Source organism: Vipera ursinii (assembly GCF_947247035.1).
Source record: "Vipera ursinii genome assembly, chromosome: 2".
NCBI classification, from domain to species: Eukaryota; Metazoa; Chordata; class Lepidosauria; order Squamata; family Viperidae; genus Vipera; species Vipera ursinii.
This window is the reverse complement of record NC_139513.1, coordinates 64,895,429-64,913,910: the sequence shown is the minus strand read 5'-3', so window position 1 is coordinate 64,913,910 and position 18,482 is coordinate 64,895,429. Positions and strand designations below refer to the sequence as shown.

Here is an 18,482-nt window from a genome sequence, read left to right as displayed (position 1 = left end):
AAGAATATTGGGAGTATTAGAATTTAATAATCTAGTACACTAAAATAGCTGTTAATGGTATTTTTACAGATAAATTTAAGTTATCCTTCCTTCTATCCAAATTGTGCATATGTGTGTAAAACAGAGCCAAATATAAGACTGCAGTCTTGGTTGTTGCTTCTGCATACTGTACAATCATATGCAGTTCTGTGATCAAAGGTTGTTTGGAGACAGACATGTCCATATGATAGATGCATATATCCATCTATTTCTATCTGCAAATTCTTTTTTAAAACAACTGCTGCATGAATCTTTACATTTACAACAATTTGACTTACAACAATTTGTTTGAATTGTAACAGCACTGAATGATGGGATTTATGACCTATATCCAAAGTTATGAGTTCTGCAGTGACCACGCAATCACACACCTAATATTTGAGCGCTTGACAATCCATGCACCCTGATCACCAATCATAGGAAACTGCAGCTGCTCCTACCTGCCTATCTTCTTCCCCATCTCACCTTGCTGGGTCCCTTGGGGCCATCTCCCACCTGATTCAGTCCCAAAGCCTTGTGCCTGCTTCCCACTCCACTAGATCCCGTAACCTTGGGTCTTGTCCCCCTCCCCACCCCATCATACCTTGCTTCACATATCTTTTCAGAAGATTGCCTTTGGGAAGAAGAAGTGGCTGATCCACCACACAGCCTTCCTTGAAGTGGGTTGCATTTTGGGAGTGGCTGTAATTCTCAAATTGTAAGAATTGCAGCAGCTTCCAAAGTGGCATATCCAGGACGGCACAATACAGCCTCTGTATAGGAAGACTGCATGGCAGATCAGCCGCTTCTCTTTCCCAAGGCAATCTCTGAGATTGGGAAAGAAGTAGCTGATCTGCCACAAGGCCTTCCTATACAGAGGCTGAGTGGTGCTTTCCTTAAAGCAGGTGCCATTTTGGAAGCGGGTGCCATTTTGGAGGGAGGACTGTTGGCCAAATGTGATTTCTAGATAACTGCTAGACCTCTGTTATGACCCCGAGACAAGGAAGATAATTTGATTTACAATTTAATTTGAATGTTTCTGATTTCATGAGAGCAAAGGGAGAAATCACACCTTCCCTTTTATAGTTTGCATAATAAAAAAGTACTAGAGAACATTTTGATTGGGTAAGGAAAAGTAATCTGTCCAGTTACATCACAATAATTAATAATATGTGATCAATTAGGATTGAAAAAGCATTGCACTTTGAATAAAAGAAACATTTGCAAGAGAAAAACGTCAGAATGGGTATGCCTAAGATACCTTCTCAATGCTTTCCAATCCTGGGTTTGAAAAGTTGCTTTGTTCATGGCGGCATGAGAACAGCTGAAAATAAAACTATGTTATCTACAATGTATCAAAGGCTTTCCTACCTGTCCTGATTTCTAAAAGGGAGGCTTTACTTGAAGATTAAGGCTTATGTCAAATTATTAGCAATACAGTTGAAAAAGACAATTTTAAAATACAAGAAAACCTATGTTAGTTAGCCAGTGCAACAGTGCTACAAAATCTGTATTGAAAGTATTACAAAGTCCTATGTGGCCCTCAGAATCAAGGCATGATGGAGGGGGGAAGGGAGGCCCAAGGTTGTGTGGCCAGTGGGGTGTGAAGCAGAGCACAGGGTACCTTGTCTGGTGAGGCCTTGGCAGGCCTGGATCAAGCTGCATGTGAGCTGGGAAAGTCCTACAACATGAGCCTGCACCTGCAGCAGGCCTGCAAGAGCCTCTCTACCCCCTGGGGCACCCTGTGCTCTGCTTGACTTGCACAGTCACTTAACAATTGCAATAGGGAGAGCAGAGATTGTGGTCATTAGGCAAAGTGACCATGTGCACATCTCATTTTAATGACTGCCACAACTAATGGCCTTAATTCTGGGTTTCAATTATGGTCATAAATCAAGGGTTACCTGTAATTTGTGGTTTCAAAGGCAAGAACAACATTGCAAACTTGGAGATGTGCACAATCTATAAAAGGCCTGATCTCTGTTTTACGTGCTAATAAGTTCACTTTTAAAATGTGGACCAAATAAATTCTTCCTAGTCCTAATCAGAATGCCCTTAAAGAATTACATAAGACAGGATCACCATCTCTGAGGCAACAGAAGAGATGACTCCATTGAAAAGAATAAATGAGAACGTATTTCTTACATCTAATTTCCTTTCCAGAATCCATATAGAAACTAACAGTAACAGCTTCTGTAGATTGCTAGCTACTAGTTTCAGTATTTTACCTAAATTGAAGCAAGGGAAATCCCTAAACTGTAATTCCCAGAACTGGCAGCCAGCATATTGAAGGATGCTGAATTTGGCAACTTCTGGAGAAACACAGTTTCTCAGTTCTTGACCAAAATAGCTATTCGAAACATATTCTTTTTTTCAGAAGGGCAGTTTTCTCAGTAACCAAATGAAAAATACTTTCATATTTTGTAGCTATTTGAAAGAGATCCAACAAAGCGTCTGGGAATAACTGGAAATATCAAAGATCATCATTTTTTCAAAACAATTAATTGGACAGCACTGGAAAAGAAAGAGATGGAACCTCCTTTCAAACCAAAAGTGGTATGTAGCCTTAACATCTGTTCCACACCCTCAAAAGCATGGAACTGTGATGCTTGCTTGCATCTTTTGTCTTCTGTTCATTGAACCTGGATCTAAAGGCACAATGCATGGAATTGCTTTAGGGCAGGGGTCTGCAACCTTGACAACTTTAAGACTTGTGGACTTCAGCTCCCAGAATTCCTCAGCCAGCTATGGCCACAAATCTTAAAGTTGTCAAGGTTGCAGATCCATGCTTTAGGGGAATGAGTATATTTTTCTTGTTTTCCATCTCAATTGTGCATATACAGTTGCAAGAAAAAGTATGTGAACCCTTTGGGATTACGTGGAGTTTTGCATGAATTGGCCATAAAATGCACTCTAAACGTCATGTAAGTCACAACAATAGAAAACACAGTCTGCTTAAAATAATACTACACAAACATTAGCTGTTGTCATGTTTTAATTGAACATAAGGTGGAAACATTCACAGTGCAGGGTGGAAAAAGTATGTGAACCTTTGGACTTAATAACTGGTTGACCCTCCTTTGGCAGCAATAGCCTCAACCAAATGTTTCCTGTAGTTGCAGATCAGACCTGCACAACGATCTGGAGTAATTTTGGACCACTCCTCTTCACAGAACTGTTTCAGTGTAGCAATATTCTTGGGATGTCTGGTGTGAATCGCTCTCTTAAGGTCATGCCGCAGCATTTCAATCGGGTTGAGGTCAGGACTCTGACTGGGCCACTCCAGAAGGCGTATTTTGTTCTGTTGAAGCCATTGTTTTGTTGAATTACTTGTATGCTTTGGGTCATTGTCCTGTTGCATCACCCATCCTCTGCGAAGCTTCAGTTGGCGGACAGATGGTCGTACGTTTTCCTGCAAAATGTCCTGATAAACTCTGGAATTCATTTTCCCATCAATGACAATAATCCGTCCAGGCCCTGAGGCAGCAAAGCAGCCCCAAACCATGATGCTCCCTCCGCCATGTTTTACAGTGGGGATCAGGTTTTGATGTTGGTGTGCTGTGCCTTTTTTTCTCCACACATAGTGTTGTGTGTTTTTCCCAAACAACTCAATTTTGGTTTCATCTGTCCACAGTATATTTTGCCAGTAGTGCTGTGGAACATCCAGGTGCTCTTTTGCAAACTTCAAACATGCTGCAATATTTTTTTTGGACAGCAACAGCTTCCTCCGTGGTGTCTTCCCATGTACTCCATTCTTGTTTAATGTTTTCCTTATTGTAGATGTGTCAACAAAAATGTTAGCATGTGCCAGAGATTTCTGTAGGTCTTTAGCTGACACTCTAGGATTCTTCTTTACCTCATTAAGCATTATGCGCTGTGCTCTTGCAGTCATTTTTACAGGATGACCACGCCTAGGGAGAGTAGCAACAGTGCTAAACTTTCTCCATTTGTAGGCAGTCTATCTTACCGTGGACACATGAACATCAAGGCTTTTGGAGATACTTTTGTAACCCTTTCCAGCTTCATGCAAGTCAACAATTCTTGATCGTAGGTCTTCTGAGAGCTCTTTTCTGCGAGGCATGGTTCACATCAGACAGTGCTTCTTGAGACCAGTAAACCCAAAACAGGTGTGTGTTTTTAAAGGGCAGGACAGCTGTCAGCAACACATCCAATATCATCACACTGATTGGAATCAAGGTTGGCTCACTCCTGGCTCCAATTAGCTCTTGGAGAAGTCATTAGGCTAGGGGTTCACATACTTTTTCCACCCTGCACTGTGAATGTTTCCATCTTATGTTCAATTAAAACATGACAACAGCTAATGTTTGTGTAGTATTATTTTAAGCAGACTGTGTTTTTCTATTGTTGTGACTTACATGACGTTTAGAGCGCATTTTATGGCCAATTCATGGAAAACTCCACGTAATCCCAAAGGGTTCACATACTTTTTCTTGCAACTGTACAGTTAGATCTTGACTTATGGCCACATATGACCCTGAAAGTTTGATCATAAGTCATTGCAGTTTTAAGTTGTCACTATATAACTAGACTCGATTTTACAATCATTTTTATGATGGTTGTTAAGCGAGTCATCTTAGCTTTTAAGCAAATCATGAGGTTGTAGATCCAAACCCAGCTGATCAAATAAGAATTTTTTGGCCAGAAAACAGCACAAACGTGATCTTGTGACCATGGGATGCTGCAACTGGTTGTAAATGGAAGCCAGCTGCCAAATGCCTGAAATGTAATTATGTGACTGTGGGGGTGATGCGGCAGACATAAACTCGAGGACTTTTTTCATGTCCATTGTAAATTTGGATGGTCTTTAAGAGACTAGTTGTGAGTTGAAGACTACCTTTATTTACCTGTAACGTAATAGTATTTAACTTGCATATATTTTTAAAGAAACTAAATTTTAAGTTTGAAAAATCTCCAGTATTTTAAAAAATAGTGTGAAACAATGTGAAATCCAGTAAATAACCAAGTTCTGAGCTGTGTATTTGACATATAGTTAGGCATCAGTTCATGCTAGTTTGTAAATAGTGAATTCTTCAAACATTCCTGGCCTATCCGTTTTTCCTGTCACAGCTTCCTCCAAGAAGAGTCTATAAAATAGCTTGAATTAAATTGTACGTAGCCACTCAGCAGAATGGCCAGAGTTGTTTTGAGAGAGGAGGCCATCAGCAATTGACACTCTATGGATTTGAGGCCCTGCCTAACAATCTTGGCAGTGTACGTCGTTTTAGCTATTTTTAATTGCTTCTGTTCTTCTTTACAGAAATCAGCAAGTGACTATAACAACTTTGACAGAGAATTTTTGAGTGAAAAACCTCGATTATCACACAGTGACAAAAACCTAATAGATTCTATGGATCAGTCTGCATTTGCTGGTTTTTCATTTATCAACCCTAAATTTGAGCAAATTCTGGAGAAGTAATTATTAATTAAATTGAACTCTGAGAAACAGCCTAAAGAAAACTTTCCAGCTCTTCATATGGAATGTGACTGAAAGACATTCACCTCCTTGTGACCAACTGTGTAGTGATATAACAATACTTCTGCTAATTCTTTAGCAACTGGCAGCAGCTTTGTCTTGCAAGGTTGAAGTATCCTTGTGAATTATGTGTATAATTAAGGTTTCTCTGCAGCTGGGAAAGTGTAGATGTCTGTTGTTATTTGAATATACTGTAGTTATTTCTTTGGACTATGTGTGTTGCGGGTACGCTTTATTTTGCTTAAGAGGGGAGATATTGATTATGAAGGTATCCATTTAAATACAGTGTGACCACTAACACATTAATTCTCATCAAGCAAAATGGCTTGACAATCTAACAGTGAAATCTGGGCTTCAAATATTGGTATTTTTAATAAGTGGCATCAGTTAATACTGCCTCCTATAACAGGTATCCTTCCTTAAAATTTTATTTATAGTTCCTGGATAAAGTTTTATTAAAAATCATGAAATAGAATTTTTTAAAAGTGCCCCTTTCTAGTTTCCTTCTGCAATACGTTAATTGTGTTCATTGATTAGAATAAAGTGTTCAGTGGCAAAATGCAAGTGTTTGGTGTAAAAGTACACACTTGCAATTGGATAACCATCTGCACTTGCTGGGAATCAGGCAGTGTATAAATTTAATAAATATACCCCGAAGTGTATATGTTTACTAATTTTAATGCATTGCAAGACTGGTATTTCAGGTGAAACTTGCATTTGCAGTCTAAAATTCACATGATGAAAGAAATTCCATACATCAGTTTGTTGTTGTTGTTGTTAGTTGCGAAGTCGTGTCCGACCCATCGCGACCCTATGGACAACATTCCTCCAGGCCTTCCTGTCCTCTACCATCTTCTGGAGTCCATCTAGGCTCACGCCTACTGCTTCAGTGACTCCTTCCAGCCACCTCATTCTCTGTCGTCCCCTTCTTCTCTTGCCCTCAATCTTTCCCAGCATTAGGCTCTTCTCCAGTGAGTCCTTCCTTCTCATTAGGTGGCCAAAGTATTTGAGTTTTAGCTTCAGGATCTGGCCTTCTAAAGAGCAGTCAGGGTTGATCTCCTCTAGGACTGACCGGTTTGATCGCCTTGCAGTCCAAGGAACTCGCAGGAGTCTTCTCCAGCACCATAGTTCAAAGGCTTCAATTCTTTGGCGCTCAGCCTTTCTTATGGTCCAGCTTTCACTGCCATACATTGCAACTGGGAAGACCATAGCCTTGACTATACGCACTTTTGTTGACTCAGTTACTTCTGAGCAAACAGATATATGCACCTTTCCCCAAAGACACAGGGTGAAAGATGATGTGGCAAAGAAAATAAAACCTGGTAAACGAAACTTGAGCTGATTTGAGAACAATTGAAGTATTATTTTGATTTTGGAATAGATAAGAAATGAACAATCCCAAAGCACACAACTTTGTTTTGCAGGTGCATTTTAGCAAAAAAATAATAATATTGGGAATAATACATTAAGCTTCTGTGAGGCAAAATGTGTATTTCTTGGAAACCACTTGCTGTGTGCAGAGACTGAATAAGTTTAGACTCATGAATACTTTGAATTTATTGGACATGACCTACAAGTAACACCTACCAATTGGAAAAGGTTGTCCATTAGTGTAGGCCAATATAAGTTGTGTTGTCACTTAAGAATCCTTGATAAGATTATCTGGTTTCTGTAGGAATATTTAAATGTGCAGTTTGATATGACAAGCTAAGGCTGTTTTTTTTACTTTATAACAAAATGTTTTTAGCAGAGACAATGGTAACATGTAGAGAACAGTGTTGAAACTTGAAGACTGAGAATTGTTATTCTTGAACGACTTGACACTTAAAATGTAAATAAAGAATTGTGTTCTGTTGATCTCCCACTTCACCTGATTTTTATGTCTTGTATCTAAGTTACTGTCTCAACTTTTCAGACATATATATTACACAGCTCAGCACCCAAACTCTGTAACCATCAGTTCAATAAGTTAGAAAGGTAGCAGAATGGTATAAAAAAGGAAAGCCCTCTTTGTGGAAAACTATGCAACATAGAACCACCTTGACGCATCAAATTTTTATCTTCAATGGATTAATCAGCAGGCCTTGCTCCATTTTTCCTTCAAGATGATACTAGGATACAAACATCTAGCCAATTTCCTAAGTTTTGGATTTGACATTTTTGATAAGATTAAAGCAGGAACCCAGCTGAACTCTAAGGTGCTCCGAATGCTAAAACGATCAAATTTGAAATTGTAAATAAATGCAAAATATTCTACTTTATGAAATCACAAACGTGGAAGCTTTAGAGTTGGCTGATAACACCAATATTTTAGGTAATGGTGTTACATGGAACTCTAGCAATGTTAACCTAATAGAAATCAGTGTGAGAGTGGAGAGATTTCAGGTCCTGCACACCAGCGCAGCAGTTGAATGGTTCGGGACTCCGTGCCCTTTGGCTGAGTTTCTTCCTGTTAGGTAAAGGTTCCCCCGCACATGCGTGCTAGTCATTTCCGACTCTAGGGGCCGGTGCTCATCTCCGTTTCAAAGCCAAAGAGCCAGTGTTTGTCCGAGGACGTCTCTATGGTCATGTGGCTGGCATGACTAGATGCCAAAGGCGCACAGAACGCTGTTCCCTTCCCACCGTAGTGGTCCCTATTTTTCTACTTGCATTTTTACGTGCTTTTGAACTCCTAGGTGGGCAGAAGCTGGGACGAGTAACAGGCGCTCACTCTGCTACGCGGCACTAGGGATTCGACCCGCCAAACTGCCGACCTTCTGATCGACAAGCTCAGCGTCTTAACCCACTGAGCCACCGCATCCTTTTAGGGGACCCTAAATGGGCCAGAAGCCACCCCGAAGAGGCAGCAAAGAAGGAAGTAAGTCCAGGGGACCTCGGAGAGACGGCGATCGACCCAATCGGTCCAGAAGCCTTCCAGAAACCAACAGCAGAAAGCTAACCTAACTTCAGAGTCTAGCCCAAGCTGCAAGCAACCAAAGTCAAAAGCACTATTTTAAGCTGATTGTAAACAGTGTGTTTGAATCTGGGTAAGAACATCTATTTTGTCTATCCTACTTATCAACTTTCCTGAAGAAAAAAAAACCCTAAGAGGCAAAAAAAACCTCTGAAAGTGAAGGAGGGGGATTTTTGCCCCACCCTTTTACTAACGAAAGTGGCGAAATAAACCTTTTATGGAGGACCAAAATGTATTGAAATGACTATAAAACCTAAATTTGCAGAAGTTTGAAATTACTGAATGGTTAAGATTCTCATTTTGAAGGCAATTTGTTCATTTTGAAAATTTGAAAATTAACCAGTGCTGACATCAAGTGGTGGATGAAGACTACGACAGCTATGGCTTTCATGGAGGACTTGGCAAAATCTGGGAAAAACTAATCTCTACTTGTGACCTTCAAAGCTCTTAACAATAGAGAACAGCTATGACAAAAAAGAAAACAATCTGGGCTGCAGACAAAGTGATACTTACAAACTTCAGGGAACAAAAAACTTTTTTTTGAACTTTCTGCTTTACAAGTATCTGTTTAACTCTGACCCCAAAGCTATTTGCAGAGAAAAGAAAATTTGTATTCTTGGTCATCATGGAAAATCAGAGATTTATAGAAAGAACCTATCAAGAAAAAATAAATACTTTTCAAGAGAAGACATATGATATGTTGCAACTAATTCAAATAACAATGATTTCAAACCACAAAGAAATCCAAAATAACTTTGAAAATATAAACCAATTTATCTCCAATTTAACTTTACAACAAAAAATCCCAAGAAACAACAGAGAAGGAATAGAATAAGACAATTGAATACAAATTTGAGGACAGACTTAAAAGATGAAACCCAACAAAGAAGTATGATTTAACCCAAGTGAAAAAAATTTCACAAGAAATACTGGATTTGGAAAAGACAACTTATACTTTAACACCACAAAACAAATTTAAGGATAAGAAAAAAGATTGGACAAATGGACTGCAGAGATGCCAGGAAAAACACTAGAACTGGAGAGACAAAAAATGATAAGAGAAGCAAAGAGAAAAAGAAAGAAATTTTCAACAAAAATGAATGGGCAAATGCCTCTCACAAAGATATTATACTTGAGTTACCTTTTATATCTACAATAACACCTACAACAATGTGGAAAAAAATTTCAGCAGAACATATTAAGGAAGATACTGGGCAAAAGAAAAAGGCTAAAGTGAAAATTAAGAAAATAGACAATGGAGCCTATCAGAGAGAATATTTAAAAAAGAAACACCTGTTCTAATATGGTTAAAGAAATAAAAAAAATTGGATATGAATTTGATTTTAAGAGGGAAGAGCCCCTCAAGTAACATAGTACTTTCTTTTTCTTCTTTTTATTTTATTTCCTGATATAAGTAATATAAGAGTTGGAATGGCTTATATAAAGGAAATGTTTTAGATATTTAAAGGTAATTGACTTTAAGAAAAATTACAATGGATTAAAAAATGTTTTGAATAAGAGTTAAAAGACTAGAGGACTAGATTTATTAAATGGAATATTTAAAGATTAAATATATTTTTAATTATGGTAAAAAGAATGTAAAATTTTTGGAAATATGTATTAGCTTATAGGAAATAGGGATTTTAAGTAGCATACTATATTTTTATTTATTTAGTTTTCTTTTTTAGTCTTATTTATTCGTTAAGAAAGGTAAAAGTATTGGGTTGGCTTACATGAGAAAAAATAGACTTAAATATTTAAATGTAATTAACTTTGAGAAAATCTTAACCAGTAAGAATGTTTTCAACATTGTGGGAAAAACAAATGTAAACAAGAACTGTAAAGAGGATCTATGATGAAACAACCAGAATGACTAGATAGAAAAGGAATATTATACTGATGTGATTGTTATCTGTAAAAATATTAGAAAACTTTTATATTCAATCGTCATTCATTAAAACAACAAGAATTGTATTAAATTAAGGTTGGTAAAAGAGAACATTATGGGAAAAAGAGAAAATCAAGTAGTTTTTATGTGGATTATAGATTATAGAAATCAACTGTTGGTGAATGTTTCTTAAATGTAAACCCAGACAACAGTTTACCAAATATTAAGGTGATTATGTTAAAAAAATAATAAAACATATTTTTTTTAAAAAGAAATCAGTGTGAGAGTGACTATGAAGCTACTACTACTTAAAACTATATGGCTGGGCTGCTGGTGCTGCAGTTAAAAGCAAAAATTAATATATTGTTTACTCCATTAGCCTTACCACTCTCAGCTGTTTAAATATGTGAACAACCGGTTCTGTGTGTGGATGCTGCTTCCGGAAATCTGTTCTGGGCCTGGGCAATAAAAAATTAGCTACTGGTTCTGCCGAACTGGTGCAAACCGGCTGAATCCCATCACTGCTCAAGGGTATACAATAGGTGTCTTGCTAGAATTGCTAAACAAATTCAAAAGTCCAGAGAATAAACTGAGAATGTGAAGCTTGTTAAATCAGAGATAATTTCATACACCTTGCTTATTATACCCATCACAAAGAGCAGTCTCAGTAATACTGCACAAGACTTGTGGGGTCCAAAGCTGCTGAATAAAACGGGCATAAGCAGAACCACAACCACTGTTAGAAAGGGCAAAGTCACAATCTCAAGTACATGCCATACATTGTTTCACTGTGTTTAAAGTCAGCAGAAGCATTATTACAACTGAATGGATTCTTGATAACCAGATATTTATAATTAAATGCAGTAAACTCTGCAAGTTTGCAAATCGAATTCCACAAGAATTGTTCATACCTGACATGAAACTTTTGAGTCTTTAAAGTAAACTGACATTTATTATTCACTTATTTTAAAATAGTGTATTTTATGTAAATACAGCAATGTACTATATCAGGGGTCCCCAACCCCCAGTCCATGGACCGGTACCAGGCCATGGCATGCCAGCAACCAGTCCGCACAAGCAAGCAAAGCCCCATCCATGGGATGCAGGCAACACACAAAACCACGCACTCTCAGGTCTGTGGAAAAACTTTTCTCTGTGGAACTGGTCCCTGGTGCCCAAAAGGTTGGGGACCTCTGTACTATATCATCAAAATGTGTTTTCTTGGACCGACTTTTTACAAACATTTATCTGATGATTACGTACCTTAAGTATAGTAGCAAAAATTCAACCTATAAAGAAATTAAAGTGTACTTTAATTTAGAACTGATATTTTATTGTTTTGGAGAAAGATCAACACATCTCTTATGGCAAGTAATAAATTGCCCAACTATAGCTGAAAAATCTGCATTAAATAAATGAACAATCATGTCTGAATTAAAATTTAATTCAAAATCATATGAATCCACCATATAAATTGAGAAAAAAATATTTATAACATTCTCATTTCCACATTATTCCTATAGGCTATTTCACACATTAAGCGAATGCTAGTAACGGCTTCTTGATTAAGATTCATGTTTCCATAATTCACTTTTTACACTTAAAATAGTACGTCCTGTGAAACAAAATATTCAGCAGGTATTCTGAATGGAGGTCATTACAAGTTTATTTATCTGAAGCTGATAGTAGAGTTTTTATGATTCATGATTATGATTTTTGGACTTATTTACTTGGAAGATAGTGCAACTAATTTCAAGAGGTTTTTGTATTTAAGATCACAACTTTTTAAATCAGAATCAACAACTTCTTAGTCTTTTCAAGTATCAACATAAATTTATAATTGTATTGCATACAATGATTTTTCTCCCCCGGTTATATGGCCTTTTCTCTGAATAGAAGAAACCACAGTTAACAGTTTATTTAGATATAACCTATAAAAATATCTACTATACATTAAATATTTAGCCACCAAGTTGTACACATTAAAAAAATATGAAGCTATGCAAACAAATATTTCTCTTCAATAAAGGGAATCTATGAAGTAATGATACATTTTCAGTGAAGGCTAGTCTACTGGCTTCATTTAGAAATGAGTAAATTATATTTTCTACAAAATTCAAAACAGATCGATACATCTACACATTTTTCTTCTGGCTAACCCTCAACTTTTAGAGAATTAAATTACCCACCCCCCCAAGTGGGCCACATCCAGAGAAGTTCAAAAAGTATCATGATAAAACACAACTGCTGAATAAAAGAGACCTATTAAAGTACAGCAATGGTTTTTTTTCTGGTCCCTTCTAGTACCATACAGGTAGTCTTCAATTTACGATAGCAATTGGGACCACTTAGTGATGGCAGTTCTGGCAGTCTAGGTTGCTGTTGTTAAACAAGGACCTCGCATGACACTGCCAGCTGACTTCCTGCCAGCTTCTGTACTAACTTTGTGGGAAGCTGGCAGAGAAAGTCGGAAATTGTGATCTTGTGACAGGGAGCAGAGCAATTGCTGGATCTCAGAGGACATGTTGTAAGAACCACTTGTTGAACACTGTGACAGGTTCATATTGTTGCTGAATGTAAGTCAAGGACTGCCCGTATTTATCCAGAGAAAGCAACCCATCCCCCCAAAAGGGGAGAAAAAAACATATTATATACTATGTCAAGCTTATGGTTGCCACTCCAAATGACATCCTGGAGATGTCCACATCTCTCCAATGTTTCTGTATGACATCACTTGGGTATGTTAGACATCTATGCAGGTGTGCTTATATATCTTCTAAAAACAGTCTTATAAAAACAGGATCGGGACAAACATTATTACTAACTGATTCCCTGTGTGAACATCATTCTTTCACATATAAATCAGTCTTACACAGACAAATATGTATGAATACACACACAGGATCTCCTTCCCTCCTTCCTTCCAATGGAAGTGGGGGGGAAAGGGGGAAAGTGGATGGAATGGAGTTTTGGGGTGGCTTCCCTGGAAAATAAAAATAAGAAAACCTTTGGGAGATATATTTGGATGGGGATAGAAGAGAAAGAGGGAGGGAGGGAGGGAGGGAGGGAGGGAGGGAGAGAGAGAGAGAGAGAGAGAGAGAGAGAGAGAGAGAGAGAGAGAGAGAGAGAGAGAGAGAGAGAGAGAGAGAGAGAGATGCCTTGTTTAGGCATTACAGAAAAGCAGCCTCTCTCATCTTCTATGTTATTTTCAATAGTACTAAGTGACTGAATTCAGAGATAGGGGGAGAATTTCTTCCAGTCAGGTAAACATTGTAAATGATTATCTACCTGAATAAATACTTTACAATGCAAAAATTATTTTATGATACAATACAGCTCAAGTGCTTTTTATATTGTTAGTTAAATAATTTCTATTTTAACACCATCGTTTGTCTTGATGTTAAGTTTAACTTTCTGGCTTATTTCTACAGCACTGAATGCATTGCAAAACAAGGAGTTCACAGCCTGGCCACAGCATACGTTATAGCACCAGCGACATAAAAATAAAGAAACAAACTGATCCTTATTTGCAAAGCTAACACAGTACATTGCACAGAGCTTTTACCACTAAGATAGTATGGTTCAATAAGATATCTATATAGACAGGATTTTTAAATACACTCCCAACTATTGAGAACAAAACTATTTTTGTTTCACGTATCTAATCTGCTGCCTGATTTCTATCACACAAATAATGACATTATATAATGACTTAATACAAATATATAAATGACTTAACATGCAAACTCAAAGAGGAATTGCTTCTATACGAATTCCATTTGAAAGCAGGATGTCAAAATTCTGAAAATTAACCTGCATTTTTCTGTGCATCTTTGAGAATCCAACTACAGGAGCAGTGGCCCCATCTCTCTTATGCTTTCCTCCCAAGCCATAAAGGAGGAGGAGCAGTAAATGCTAATCCATCATGATGATGATGATGATGATGATGATGATGATGATGATGATGATAATGGCGGCACCAGGGTTAAAGGATGTGCTGGTTCTCTTTTATAAAAGAACACCAGAATGCTAAATCAGGGCTTAGCAACAAAGCTCTTGCAAGCATCTCAGTGTCCACACTCCCAATTAATGTTTTAAAAGCATATAAAAAAATTAAAAAGGCAGAAATCATGTGCCATTTCCAAATCTTCAGCATTTTGAAATTCTTGCATGAATGTCTCAGAAAAGGACAGTGATGTCTCAGAAGGTTTCAGGCAAGAATGGGCTAAGTTGAATGAAGTAATATACTTGCAAAATCTTAAAAGGCTATTTGAAAAACTGTCATTGCCATTTACTTTGGGGGTGAATCCTTCCACCATTACCTGAACTTGTTGATGGTATTCAGTGCATGACATCTGCTAGCTCCTCCAGTAAAAAACATATCTTTCAATTTAACTCTGCCTTTTAAATGAAAAATAGAGGGACATAATATAACTCTCTTCCCCCCCCAACCCCCCAAAACATTCAAAACTAGCTAATACTTTATCTTTGGTTTAAGGGGAAAATGGAAGAGGTTTATCAATATTACGGACTCACTAGAACTTCTTAAAAGTCATGTGTTTCTCAAAACTGGTGCGGCACATTGTACCAATAAGATTTTTGGACTTCTAACCTTCATGTTCCATATTCTTATTCTTGTCTATATAAGATTATTTTAATTTTCACAGGCTTTACAGGAATTTCCTCAAAGAATAATATATAAAATCAGCGGTCCCAAATCTTTCTGGCTTTAGGGACTGGCAGCGGCTGGTTCACAAGCATGCACACCTGCAGCTCACACAAGTGGAGCTGTGCACGCTCGCCCACCACTTGTGCAGCCCAGTTTCAAATGGGCCATGGCCCAAGGGTTGGGGACTTCCATATAAAATAGTGCTTATGGAAATTATGAATAATATGCAGGCCAACTTTGACTAATTGACTACCATCAGTATTTTTAAATAGAATTAAGGGCTTTTTAAAAAAAAAGCTTAGAAAATAGTTCTATTTTGTATATGAAGTAGAAAGAAATCTGCTGTTATTTTTGATCAAAAAAAAACATTTCAATAAATTATCTAGGAGGCTCTGGAACACTTTATAATGCAGGAGCATAAAAGAGAAAATATTTTTAATGCTAAAATGGAAATAGAACCTTTAATAAAATTATTTAGAAAGTTGGTGTTATAAATACCAGCTGCTACAGCATTATTGCCCCACCCAAAAACTGGAAATTTTAATGGTCCACTTTATAATATTGAATATATTATAAACATGTAGTTTTTTGTGTTATCAACCAGAGCACTGTAATTATGAAATGAAAAAATGAAGTTTGATGAAGATGATAAATATCTTGTCTAGTAGATGAAAGTTTAAAATACTTTTTGTGTACATAAAATTTCATGTGCATAAGGCTTGAATAAAATAATCAGAGGATTGTTTTTAACAGAAAGACCAGCTTAAGAAAATATTCTAATTCTAGAAGAATCTCAAAACAACACCTGTACATATAACATTCATGATCAAAAATGACAGGCTGAAGACAAAATATATTAAACTAAAACTAATTTCATTCTGGGTTCCATAAATACTTGGTACATTTTTGCCTTCAATGCTCAGTTTGTCTCAAAATCCATTTTAAAAGAAGAGAGCAGGCATTTTTCTGCCTTGCTGGCTGTCTCCTTCGAAGGCTTTCATCATCGTCGTATCCCTGAGAAGTGTCCTTAATGTTGACACCGGACAGTGCTGGGAGCCCAGAGAGCTACAAATTATTAGGTACAGTCCTCAAGGCTTCTTCTCGAGAGCGGCTCACGCACACATTCTGAAAATTAAATAAGAAGAATTGGTTAGCAAGCTGTAAGTGGTTCACAGTCCAAGAAAATGCATACTTAACTCTGGCCTGACCAAGAAGATTCTCTTGAAAAGTTTAGGGACTTAAGACAGCAACCCTACACTGAGATTAACCTCTAAGACAGGGGTCTTCAAACTTGGCCCTTTTATGACTTGTGGACTTCAACTTCCAGAATTCCTCAGCCAGCCCTGGGAGTTGAAGTCCACAAGTAATAAAAGGGAAGACCCTGCTCTAAGAAAAATGCCCTTTTAAGCAGCAATAAATAATTTGGCTTACCCACATTAGATTAGTTGCCTTTAGAGATCTTTAGATCTAATAAATTATGTACATTTCTGAAGGTGAGCTACTGTTGCAGGCCCATATTTTATCCTAGAGATGCATGCTCCCCAGGAAGCTACATAGAATAAAACATAGAATAAAACACATAGACCAAGAAGCCATGAAAAAAGACAACATTTGGGGTTTGGGGCTTTACCCAAAGTTATAGATACATAAAATTACAGATAATATATTAAAAAGAGTCAACAATTTTTGTTCTCTCGTAACACTGGAATTGAGCAGGAGAGTTCATAAAAAGTCTGGTTCAAGATTATGCACTGAATAATAGCAGCTGCCCACTGGTTGACATAGTCAGTAAGCTTTCTTTAGAAGCTCAAGAGATGATGGGTTTTATTCAATATGAATACCTGGGGCCCACATATTGGCTTCAACAAGTATAGCAGAAGGCTGTTTTTCACCATTAACTAACATGAATCCAGGATCATGCGCACCACGTTTTTAATTCTTCAAATTTTATTTTTCTTTTTTTTATTTTAATTCCATTTATATTCCGCCCTTCTCCGAAGACTCAGGGCGGCTTACAAGCTTAGCAGTAGCCTTCATTCTATGTATATGCCTGCTTATTAGGGCTTTCGCCCCCCCCCCAGCGGCATTATTACAAAGTCAGCTTAATTGCCCCCAACAATCTGGGTCCTCATTTTACCTACCTCGGAAGGATGGAAGGCTGAGTCAACCTTGAGCCTGGTGGGATGCGAACCTGCACTAATTGCAGGCAGCTGGTGTTACTTAAGGAGGCATTAGCCCACTGCTCCACCAAGGCTCTAATAACCCAAACAAATAAGCAAAGGTTTTTTTTTCAATGTACATGCACAAGCATAGGAAAATCACAACTTCTGAGAGTCACTCATCTAAATCTACCCACCTCTCCTCCTCTTTCAACCAAGTCTCTTTTTCTAGGCCACAATTTATGGAGCACTACAACTTCCCATGTTAGGAAATCACATGGCAGATTCATCAGTAATACTGCTCAATTTTTTCCTTCACTAGAGAAGACTTGTAATAAATGTTGCTTTTCCTGCACACAGGCCCTTTTTGCATTAAATACAACCTTGAATAAAACAAACTATTAAACAGCACAACCTTTTACCAAAAAACCTACTCTCAAACAGGCTAGCAGAGTAGTGATATAGTGAAAGATTACAAAATGGGTCTTTCTTTAGTGCCCATGAGAATCCCTCTTGCATCAACTTTTTCATTCAATCTTAAACATAAGTATGATATGTCAAGAAGATTTTGCTGATATGCTATTATGGTTGGCGTCCACAGAGGGCTCAATCTGAGATGCTGCATGCAAAATTTTGGACAGCCACAAGAAGGCAGCAAAGAGATACCTAAAACACTGTGCTTTTGCTGCCATCTGATGGTCATCTGGCTTTTGCATCTCAGATGGTACCCCTAGTGAGAAGCCACAAAGATGAATATGAGCCATGATAGTCTAAAGTGAGTAGAGACAGGATTCAGCAGAGCAAAGGTGGAGGTCCTGGGAACATGCAACTCTACATCCCGATTATAATTTCCCTGAAGATTTCCAAAATCCACTGCAGCAGGGGCAACACCAGATCAAGAGCCAGAGCTGAAAGATGTAAAAACACAAGACTGCTGAGAAAGAAGCAATAATCACAACAATGCTCCTGTGTAGACTAGAATTTGGAACCAAGTCAGTGCTCTTCAGCTGGTTTAGCAAAGCTTTGAAGCCTAGGAAGTACAGAGGGGAAGTTGGAAATGGGCCAACATTTTAAAAATACTGCCCACTTAATAGGAAACAACTTCTTAGATACATTATTAAAATCAATTAGAATTATAATTTCTAATGCTAAAATTACATTGGTCAATGATATTGGACTAAACACTCTATCACCTGAAAAATATCCAGCTATCTTCTCACTGATTCTATTGTATTTATTGCAACTGTTAGATGTATTGTAACTATTAATAACTTAGGTGTTCAAAGTACTAAACTGAACTT

General features: G+C 37.5%; 2 protein-coding genes across 7 annotated transcripts in view; one reads left to right on the top strand and one right to left on the bottom strand.

The window, feature by feature from the left end:
* Nucleotides 1–7,368, top strand: part of PRKCD (protein kinase C delta) — a 70,399-nt gene extending 63,031 nt beyond the window's left edge. For both annotated transcript variants that reach the window (XM_083352676.1, XM_083352677.1), the window contains 2 exons: nt 2,446–2,574; nt 5,297–7,368. In XM_083352676.1, the coding sequence (XP_083208802.1) occupies nt 2,446–2,574; nt 5,297–5,455 (288 nt within the window). In that variant the 3' untranslated portion in view covers nt 5,456–7,368. The remainder of the gene's footprint in view (nt 1–2,445; nt 2,575–5,296) is intronic.
* A 4,277-nt stretch (nt 7,369–11,645) lies between these two features.
* Nucleotides 11,646–18,482, bottom strand: part of PFKFB4 (6-phosphofructo-2-kinase/fructose-2,6-biphosphatase 4) — an 86,235-nt gene continuing 79,398 nt past the window's right edge. For all 5 annotated transcript variants that reach the window (XM_083351678.1, XM_083351675.1, XM_083351676.1 and 2 more), the window contains one exon: nt 11,646–16,147. Coding sequence is in view for 1 of the 5 variants with exons in the window: in XM_083351677.1 (XP_083207803.1) it covers nt 16,088–16,147 (60 nt within the window). In the remaining 4 variants the exon portion in view is untranslated. The remainder of the gene's footprint in view (nt 16,148–18,482) is intronic.